Genomic DNA, 11049 nt, shown 5'->3' on the forward strand with positions numbered 1-11049 from the left:
GTAAGAGGCAGAGTGGCTCACTGAAGATCCCAACAGTACATGAGCACAGCTGATTGAGACTAAATCACTCCACGATCCTCTAGGCTGGGAGGGTTGGAAAGGCAGCACCAGCACGTGAGAAAATCCCCCTTCCTCACTCTTCCCTTATCTGCCTCTCCCAGACCCAGGGCAGGACTTCATTTCCCACCCTGTAAAACGCAGGCAGCAGCCCAGGTTTCCTTGCAGCTCACAGAGCTGTTCCTCAGGTTTCTCCCTGCTGGCTCTTTCTGACTTTTCTGCTTCCCAAGCTCCTGGAAGGAGCCACTGAAGCAGCTCTTTCCCTTTCCACAAGCCTATCAACCCTGCATTCAGCCCTGTTCCCTTGGAGGCTTCCACAAGCCTTTCCAGTGCAGTCCTGTTCAATCTGGAAGAGGTTTGCAGGGAATGACAAAACTTGGGAGTCAGACTTGCCTCAAACAGGCACTGCAGGAATCATAGAATCCCAGAATGGTTTGGGATGGAAGGGACCTTAAAGACCATGTCATTACACCCCTCTGCCATGGGCAGGGACACCTTCCACTAGCCCAGAGCTCCAGGAGCTGTGCTCCTGCCCTGTTGCATCCCTTGCTCCTTGTTCCAGCCTCACAGGGTGAAAGCAGCATTGGAAATGCAAGTGGAGGCCCTTCTCACAACCCCCCATGGGCCCTGAGCAAGAAAATCTCCCCTGGTTTTATGGAAGAGGGCTCAGAGACCCCTTTACAAGCCCTTTTATCTTTCCACCTGCGAGACAAAAGGGACCTGCAGCGGCGTTTGGCTCCCGCATCCTCCTCCCACGTACAATAACCAAGCCAGCCCACATTTCCCACAGGACAGAAGTACAGGAAAGCTATTTCTAATAACTCAGCTGCTGGTGGAAGGCTTTGTGTGCTGCTGAGGGAGGTTTTGGCTGTGGGCAGGATGGCAGCACAGAAATTGTCATCAACCACTCAAAGGGGAGTCAAGAGACCAATGCAAAACTCGGTCTCCTGCCTCCACAGAGGATGCAAAAAGAAGATGAAACTTTATTTAATGGTCTTGTGGTGCCACTGTGAATGTAGGTATGAAGGAGACATAAGTGTGGTTGTATCAGGGATGACTCCCTGGGCCATGGCTGAATGTTGTGTTTAAGGAACATCTTCAGCCCTTTGGTGGAGGAATAGGTTGTTTTCCCAAACATAAAAGTACTTCTCCTTTGAGCACAGGAGCATTTCTCTGCTACCTTACCCATAAACATTTGGATTAAGCTGCTGTTCTAAAATGTTTCTAGGTAATATCATGACAGTTTCCTTTAAAGAGTTTTATTTCACAGCTAAACTGCTGCCTTGTATTTCAAAATCTCAGCTACAAGGTTCCGCAGATTTTGGAGGGTCTTCAGGATTAATGTGCTAAATTTCTGCCTCTCACACTCTCCTATCTGCTTTTTTCACTCATCCTGCTCTGAGGCATTTCTCCAAGAAGGTGATTTTCCTTCCTGCTCTGGCAGAAAATGCATTGGAGTTAACTAAGTACAGTTGTACTGTACATCAAATATCAGTAATAATATCAGGCAGTAACGTTATGTCGGCTGTGAGAACAGGTTGCAAAAACATCATACCTGTCATACATCACTGGGATAATGATTTGATGCATCTGTGCTGTTAAATCCTTCCTTGGCAGTGATTAGCAAGCAACAGGGTCTGGCAAATATCTATGGGAAAGAGGGTACTGTAATGGTGAAGGCAGGCATCCTCCCCCATGGGCTGTCCTTCCCTGGGTTTCTCCCAGCCACAAAATCTAGTGTGTCCCAGAATTTCAAGATCTAATCTCACCAATCCTAAACCAGTTTACATTTTTATAGATGCTTTTATTTTTTTCCCTCCCAAAGGATCCCCGAGTCCTTCACAAGCTACAATCATAGAATGATTCAAATTAAAGCCTTTCTCGAGTTTAGCTTTAATTCTGGTGGAATTAATTTCATTGAAGACATATTGATAACTTGCCTTCACTACCCATTTCAGGGAGTAAAAAAAAGGAAATCTTAGCTAAGGAAAATAGCAAAATATCCACTGATAGAGGAATTTGTGAGATGCTCAAAATGCAGTACATGCAGCCAGTGTTTCTCCTCAAGTGCAGAGAAATGAATAAAGAGATTTTTTTGTGAACAAAGTTCACAAAAAACTCTCTTGGAGCATGTAAAACCCAATACCCTGCTCATCAAGCTGTGATCTCTACCACATGTATAATACCTATGGTTCTCAATGACCCACTTGTCTTCTAATGTTCACAATTCCCAAAAAATAGTAATGAAAAGAGGAAAAAAATATTAGTATAATAATAGAAATATAAGTATAATAATATATATAAAAAACCCCTAGACGTAACCTCCTATAAATTGTCAGTGCCCATGGCCAGGTTCACTTGGGCACTGGGGGATGCAAACACAAGGCTCACATCCATCTCCATTAATATTTTTAGTCAAAGGTTAAAGAACAGTAAAACAAACTAAGCTGTCAGAGAAAATACATATTAGCATTTAGATTAACAGTTATTATCTCAATTTTCCATCACCAGACAACAGTGAAATGTGTGATGATGGTTTTAGATATTTTTTCAGAGAGGTTAAGGGGTCCCTGAATTCAAAGGGCTGGAAAACACTGGCCTGTGAGATAAATGGCACCAGCTCTGGCATGTGCTGTGTACCCTCAATACATCTGGACTCCAGTTGGAATTAAAATTCATATTGCAGCAGCAATTAAAAGACAGAAGTAGGTCATGAGCTGTTGTTCAAGGCAATATGCAGAGAGAAAAAGAAGACTGAAAGAGGAAAAAAAGGGGAAAAAACTGAAGCAGGCAGCATTTACCTTAAAAAAAAATTCAGCCTTGAGAAATTCTGAAATAAAAGATAACAAAAAGAGGATAAAATAGGGAAATAAGAATTTGGTTTATTTAGCTATGGGCTCACCAGGCAAAGGTTGTTGCCAGTAGGCAGTTCTCAGGCTGCATAATGACATCAACTCTTTTATCCCACATGGGAAGGATTGTACAAGAGATCCATCCTCAATGACCTCTCTGTATATCACACCCAGTGCCACAATGCACACTGGAGTGTCCACATATAATTCCAGACAAAGAAAGTGAGAAAGAAATCCCATTTCTTCCATTCCCTTTTTAAAAATGGAGATATTTTGTGCAGTTACCTGCAGGCTGGCACAGACCCTCCCTGCAGACAGCTCCTCTGCCTTTGCAGTACTGCACAGTATCACTAATGAAGGTCAGGAATTTACTGGGTGTCTCATTTTTATTCAGTCACATGAGCAAAAAGATAGTTGAACAAAATTTTAGCAAAGTGAGAACCGGACACATAACGTTGATTAAACCTTGTTTTCAGTATAATCTACCCTTAATAAAGGTGAGCTGTTAACAAAAACTTACTACACACACAGAAAAATACCCCCTTCCTGTAAGGCTTTGCAGAGGAACATTGCCCATTAAAGTTTGATATTATTGAAAAAAAATTAAAAATAACTTTCAATGCTCCTCCTTGGCACCCAAAAAGCATCAGTTGGTGGTTTCAGAAGACACAGCAGGCAGAAGAGTGTAGAGGGCCACTGTGTGTGGCCATGGGCTGTGCCTTGCCCTGCTTTCCCATGGGAACTCCCAGGCCAAGCCATGCCAGGTATCTTCCCAATCTTCCCAGATGTTTTGTACTCGACCTCCCAACTTTATTTTATATGTTTGCATTGCTAAGAGACACCAAAAGTCTAAATCAATGAAGTATAAAAATAAATGTAATCCATTAAATCCAAACAGATTTGAAACACAAACCCCGAGGTGCTCCAGAGCACCCACAAAGACCTCCAAAATCTTTGAGTCCAACCTTTGACCAGCCCTACCCCTGACAAAGAGAGACATGAGAATGTCATGTCAGTGATCACAGAAAACACCTCTTTCATATGCAGCTTGAATGCACCATAAAAAACAACCCAGGCTGCTCCACCTGGCTGCACACGTGATTTTTGATACCAAATGAGCTGAACCCTTCTAGAGCACATTTTGGCCAAGTTTTAAGGACTTTTCAATAAATTTGCATGAAGATATTGTGTAGCCAGTGTTACCTTCTGCTCTGACTTCTGCTGCTAAAAACACTTCTCTTTTTCCATATGTTTATCCTGTGCTATACTACAGACACAAGGGAAATTGTATCCACATTCTCTTGACTCAATCCTTCATCTTCCAAAAGATGGCAAAAGTAAATGGCAGTAATTTCATCCTTGTTTATTGTATGTTTGTTCTGCACCATTATGTGCTCTGTCCCTTACAAATCCTGCACTGATGGTCTTGAATCATCGGGAGAGGTTTGTATAAAGGCAGCAAAGGCATATTTTCAGTTGTTTGTGATACATCCCTATGCAGGAACCTAATTATTAATGGTAACATACCATCAACAAGACACAACACTCAAAGAGAGCTGTTTATACTTTGCACAGAGGGGAGGAAAGATAATCCATGTTCAAAACAGTGGTCATTGCATATTCCTGACAGTAATTTCCCAAAATTTTCCCAGCTGCTCCCAGTGGAGTGTCAGGTGTGTGACTGACGTGTTACACAGGACTGTGATTAATGAGTGTTGCACATCACTGATGGAAATCTGAGGCATGTTTGAACCTGGAACCACACACAGAGAGAGGTTTGAGTGTGACTGTCCTCTGCTCACCTCTCCCTCTCTGCAGAGATACAGAGGCAGAACTGTCTCAAGAAACAAGAGCAATGTTTCAACACCCTTGAAACCTGCCCTGGGGGGACACTGGTGTGGGTTGTGCTGGACCACAAACAGGGTAAGGACTGTTACTAACTCTGCTCCTCCAGGCCTGGCTGCTCTCAGACTGGGATTTACAGCAAAGGAACACATGGAGAACCAGTAAAAACCTTTATTTTAAGAATGTGCATTGCAGTTTCACCTGTGCTGTCGCTATACGTTAAAGTCCGACATGTACAGTCACACCAGCACAGCTTTTCCACTTCGAATCACAGAATCCTTGAGGTTGGAAAAGACCCCCAAGATCATCAAGTCCAACCTGTGCCCGATGCCCACCTTGTCACCCAGCCCAGAGCACTCAGTGCCATGTCCAGTCATTCCCTGGATACCTCCAGGGATGGGGACTCCACCACCTCCCTGGACATTCCTCGTGGCTTCTGCCACTAGGAAGCTGCTGATAGACCTGTAATTAAGGTAGTTATGTTGGTTTAATCTTAAGGTTAAGGTTAAAGACCAGAGTGAGTCATCCACAACATCTTGTGGTTCCCTTCTGCTGTGACTGTTCCCTGGTCACACACACATGGCACTGCTGTCCCCAGGGTCCTACACACAGCAAACATGGCAATTCCCATCACAAGGACAGGCTGGACCACGGGACACATCTTCCTCTCCACAGCCAGTGTCCACACCATGCTGTGTTAGATGAAGTTTGCCACGTGGCTGTGACCCGGGGGACCAATCAAGTCATTGGCTGATATTCCCAGGACCACACTCACAGACCTTGCTCAATCCAGACCCTGTGCAGGCTGCACCCTGGCTTTTCCAGTCCTCCTGCTTTCTCTGCCACAGTTTCTCAGCTGCAAAACAACAGCCAGAATATTTCCTCTACCTGGGCTTTAAAACTTGCCTTTTATTTTGTGTAGTATTTGGATTTAGAACTGAATGTTGGTATTGTTTCAAATATCATCTAACTACTATTTATGCAACTTTTTCAGTGGGAAATCTGAACACGTGTTTATGTTGATGCAGCAAAGACCATCCACCAGAGCAACACCCACAGCCAGGCAGAACAGCCACGATGCACTGCTGGTGTGTCACCAACCCCAAAGAGCAGCAAAATACATCAACATTCCCTTGGGAATGCTGTCAAACCGTGCAAAACCTGTTCTTACCATCCCTTCCAACATGCACACCCAGAAATTTGCTCTCACAGAGATTCTAACCCGTGGAAATAGCTGAGACTACACATCCCCCCACCTTGTGTGGGAAGCAGGGAGACATGAGCATCCTCTAATCCTGGAATCAATCAGGTTGGAAAAGACCTCCAAGATCATCCAGTCCAACCTTCAACCAAATACCACCAACCCCAACCCTAATGAAGAGAGACATGAGAATGTCATGTCAGTGATCACAGAAAACACCTCTTACACACACACACAAAAAAAAAAACAAACCCAACTCAGGCTGCTCTACATCACTGCCCACATGATTTTTGACACCAAATGAGCACATTTTAGCCAAGTTTTAAAGACTTCTTGATAAATTTGCATGAACAACCACCTCTAAAATTCACAAAAGGTAGAAAAATTTTAAATAGGCACTTGATCTCTGCCCATTGCCAGAGGGAGATCTTTAAACAAAAATAGCTGCCAGTGATTTTTTTTATAAAATTCAATAAAGGAGAATGGATGGATAAAAAAGTACCCTCCAAACTGTGGTTAAAAAATTCAAGTTGATGTGCTACCAATGCTTGTGGGATTCTCCAAGGATTAGGAATTGACCACAGGGGCAGGGTTCAGGGGACAGAAGGGGACTTGCCTGGAGAGACTTAATGCTCCTGCTGGGATTCTGTATGGAGTAAAAGAAAGGAAATGCTGCTGCCAAGGACCACTCCAGTCTCTCCCTGGCAGCAGCTGCCAGTCTGGCCTTCCAGCTTCTTGGCACTGGGGACATTTTACTGCCTCCAGCACCCTCATGTCCATAAGAGCCATGTAGTCTCAGCACTAAACTCTTCCTGGATCCCATCTCTGTGCAAATAGACACTGAAAATCCACTATACCTCATTTCCAAATATAAATGTCCAAAATCTTTGCCATGTCTTTGCCAAAATCTTACAGCTGATGAAAGAAAATCAGCTCATTTTTGACATCCCACTGCAGCCAACAAAAAACCAAAAGAGTACTTAATACCAACTTCACTTAAGTTTTTTTATACCATCTGGAACCGTTGCATTTTTACTTCACTTCTGTTTTGGCCCCTTCAGGGTGCACACAAGAGAATATTCCACCCCAGGAAGCACCTTAAAAGAGCAAGGACTGCAAAGGGTGACATCCATACCCACACCACCACTGCTGGCAGCAGCACAGACACAGCTTCACAGCTTGCAGGGCACCACGAGCAGTTCATGACTATTTATACTTCTCAACCCCATTGTGCTGAAAGCTTTTAAGTAATTAGTTTCCCTCATTAACAGATGCACTGCCTGGGGAAGGGCACACAGGTGCTCCCAAGCCCCATCCTGGATTACAGGGCAGCAGGACACGGGCTGGAAGGGGAGAGCTCAGAAATGCTGAGCTGGGCTGATAAAAACGGGCAACACAACCCCCACATCTGAATAAAAACGGGTTATTTGCACAGCAGAACTGCAGGTGTTATTTTGGCAAGACCACAAACCAAAACAGTAGCAAAAATATTCACAGGACGTTACCACAAACCCCATGTATTTAAATAAGATAAACAGTATTCATCAACATCACCTTTAAGAGATACTTAAGAGATATCAGGTGTCACAGTGGTTTTTTTGCTCAAGTTGCAAAAAAAACCCCTAAAAAACCCACGAAGTTTATATATCTCATGGACCAAAAGTAAATTGCAAATGTGGTCAACAGAGTGAGCAGTGCTATTCCACAACTCTAATAAAACTCGTGGGGTTTGTACCTTCTCCCTGACACATCTAATCCATTATTCCATTTTTCTCTTTCATACTTGCAGAGGGAAAACCGGACATTTGGTAAAGTCTAATTTAATATTATTATCACTAATGCATTCAAACACATCACTAAAACCCGTGTTGCTAAAATTGCACTGCAGACAAAACCAGGTAAAACACTGTTATCTCCCTGGAAAAGCTGGGCCTTGTGCTACAGCACCTACTGATGGGAGGTTATTCAAAGCAACAGGATTACTTTTCTGAATAAGGATTACTCCCATGATTAAGGAGTGCAGGATTACATCCATTGTTTGCATATCTCCTGCTGTTTACACATCCCTATTTTCACCTCTTGGATTGTTTTTTTTCCCTTAAAACACAGGGCTTTTAATTACTGTCAGCACTAGATATCATTATGCTATACTTTTATCCCTTCAAAATTTTGACTGGTTTTTGGATGCAAAATAAAATGCCTTTGTGATCAAAACAAAGAAAATAAAGCAGAAGCAGCAGAATCTGGACTCTGCAATTAAAAACAAATAAAAAAGAGAGAGAGCCTTGTTATCCACAATCAACTCATTCACGATTCATTTCACGTTCATGCTCCTACCCGTGGCCTCTGCTCTGGGGAGCTGATTGTTTTTATATCAGTTTTTTAATTGTGCCAAATACTGAGTTACCTGAGAGCTCTCAGGCACTGCTGACAGTATCACTACTGGAAAATAACAGAACTCAGACAGCTGAAACAAACAATACAGGTAGGTTTGCTGATAATGATTAATAAAGCAAAAGACTTTGAAGTTTTTCACTTTATAAAGAAGTGGTGAAACTTCCTTTAGTTCATCGCTGCCATACCCTTTACATACAAAATATATCTCCTTCCTCTCCTTAGGAAAACCACATTACCAAAGTTTTTCCACTATCTTATGACACAACAGAATATTTAATGCATGGTAAGGATTTAATGCAGGTCTCAGTTCCTGTTCCCAACCCAGTCAGGAATGTATTTAACTGAATAAAGAGCAACAACACAAGTTACACTTCCAACAGGAAACTAACTTTTTCTTATGGAAAATAAAACTCCTTTCAGATTCTTGCATATGACATTGAATTACGTTAGTCTCAGTTTGGGAAAAATCAGGCTTGGAACATAAATATACCTTGTTTTAGTAGCGTGCTACAGGGATTTGAAAATTTAATTAGTACAAGATAATTCAGGAAGGCTTGATCATAACTTTTGTGTCCGCTCTGTAGGTACTGCTTACATACTTTCTGGAGTTAAAAATAAAGGTGTTTCCTGCCTTTTTAGGCTTCCTTTAAAATCAGAAAGAATGCAGAGTGTGTTTAGAAAAACGTGTGAAAAGAGAAAAGAGTTTACAGCAGGCTCAGAAAACATCAGAAGCTGCACCAACTTACCGAAACAAGCCGTTTTCTCCCAAGAAGCAAAGTTTATGGTCAGGTACATCTGAGTTACAAAGGACTGCGTTCCCCAAGTCGGTTTTGCACAGGGCTTAACCTGGAAGTCCAGCCGGGCGTGTCGGGCACTGCGGGGTTGCGGAGCTGCTCCCTCTCCCGAAGGCATCCCGGGCTCTCCAGGGCCATGGGATGGGGACAGCCGCCACTTGTTGCGGCGGTGACAGGGAAAGCCAGGACGTGCCAGCTCGGGCTGCGAGGGCATGAATAATTCCCCCTCCCGCCTCCCGCATCAACGCGCTGCTCTGGCAGCTCCAGTGGAGCAATTCATTCCAGCCTTTGTCTCCGGGGGAAAAAAAAAAAAAACCAAAAAACAAAACAACTCGTTGGCTTAACAAGGGTTATCTGCGATGATAAAGCCTGGGCCTGCTGATTTATTTAGTCTGATTGGGGAGAATTTGTATCCCTAAATGCACGGAATACAAATTCAGCTGTGCCTCCTCAACCTGTTTGGCTGCAGCAACAATATCTGCCTAAGGCACATGAATGTTTCATTTTCTTCACTTAAGTATTGAACTGGGCTCCCTGTTTCCAAGTGCTTCCCGAGGAAACCTCCAAGTGCACACATATTTCTGGAATGACCTCTTGGACTTTTAAATAGCTAACACCTGGCTTCCAAAATGTTCCTGTTTCAAGTACAAGATATGGGGAAAAAAAAAAACTACAGTGAAAGCCAGCAAATTCATAATTCACTTTAAAAAAATAGCCAGACATTGGAGCGTTATTTTTAAAAGGTTTTGAAGGTGATATTTTAATTTTTATTGCAAGTATTCTAAATAATCAGCAGTAGCACTATTATTTTCCTCAGCATTTGTCTGCAAATCTACAATAACTGAAAATAATAACAAAATAATCTTCCTTCTGATTAGTTGATCACGAAACTAATAATTGGACGCAATGTAGGATTTTTAATCAATTATCTATTTAGTTAAATAATGCATTATAAACAAAGATTTATATAATTTTATCTGATACTGCTAACAGCAGCACTGGAATATTGTATTTTGACCTTCCTATTCTAAACAGAGTTGTAGGAAAGAGTTATTTGAACTTAAAAAAGAAAAAAAGTCTTAAAAATATGTGATTCAAGCTGGTTTGCTGTCAAAAAAGATATTGAGAGTTAACTTGATTACAGTGCACCAAGGGCTTTACAAGGAGAAAATACCTTAGACAGAAGTACTTTTGAGGTACACAGTTTTTTGGAAACACTGATTACTTACTTCAAAAATGTCCTGAGCACACCAGTGACCTCTACATTTCTGAGATACCTTTCTAGAAAATATGCCTTTGCCAAACAAACAGCAAAAAAATGACTGGACTCAGAACTTAAAATGCAGAGAACATAAGGACAAATTCCTTTAAATCCTTTCAGCATTGTGTTGTGCTCATGTGGTTCATTGAAGTTTCCAGCATGTACCTTCCTATCAAGCTGCATGGAGTGATTTTAGTAATCTCTAAATCAAAAAAATTTGCCATGATTTCAAGATTTCACCCAGAGAACCATTACACTGTAATGCAAATGAGGCTGATGAATGTTTCATGGCAGACTTCAAAATGTTTGCTGCTGAGCCTTTCTGGAACAACCCAGGTAGATGCACTTTTCCTCCCACCTTTTTCTCATTATTCCAGTTAAGACAAGAAAGAAAAACAACTTGGGGCACAAGGACACGAAATAATTTGATGTTGCCTGAGAACTTAGAAGTAAAACTTATTTCTGCCTCTGATATTCTGACTCTAGTCTGGTTTAGACTGAGAAAAACACAAGTTTAATTGGTGTTTGATGTAGATGGGACTGAGTGACTTTTAAGACTTTGATCACTGGCTTAAAACTGCAGCAGAGACAGAAGGGTTTGTGATTATCTGCTAGATTTTGGCACAAACCAGGATCTGCTGT

The 11049-nt window shown here is 42.2% G+C and overlaps 1 protein-coding gene across 2 annotated transcripts in view; it reads right to left on the reverse strand.

The window, feature by feature from the left end:
* The window catches only part of CUNH10orf90 (chromosome unknown C10orf90 homolog), a 64007-nt gene extending 54661 nt beyond the window's left edge, over positions 1–9346 (reverse strand). For both annotated transcript variants that reach the window (XM_051801109.1, XM_051801108.1), the window contains exon 1: positions 9099–9346. In XM_051801109.1, coding sequence (XP_051657069.1) covers positions 9099–9264 — 166 coding nt within the window. In that variant the 5' untranslated portion in view covers positions 9265–9346. The remainder of the gene's footprint in view (positions 1–9098) is intronic.
* Between the last annotated feature and the right edge of the window lie 1703 nt (positions 9347–11049).

The sequence above is a fragment of the Manacus candei genome, unplaced genomic scaffold, assembly GCF_025592945.1.
Source record: "Manacus candei isolate 608988 ecotype Guabito, Panama unplaced genomic scaffold, ASM2559294v1 h1tg000050l, whole genome shotgun sequence".
In the NCBI taxonomy this organism is placed as follows: Eukaryota; Metazoa; Chordata; class Aves; order Passeriformes; family Pipridae; genus Manacus; species Manacus candei.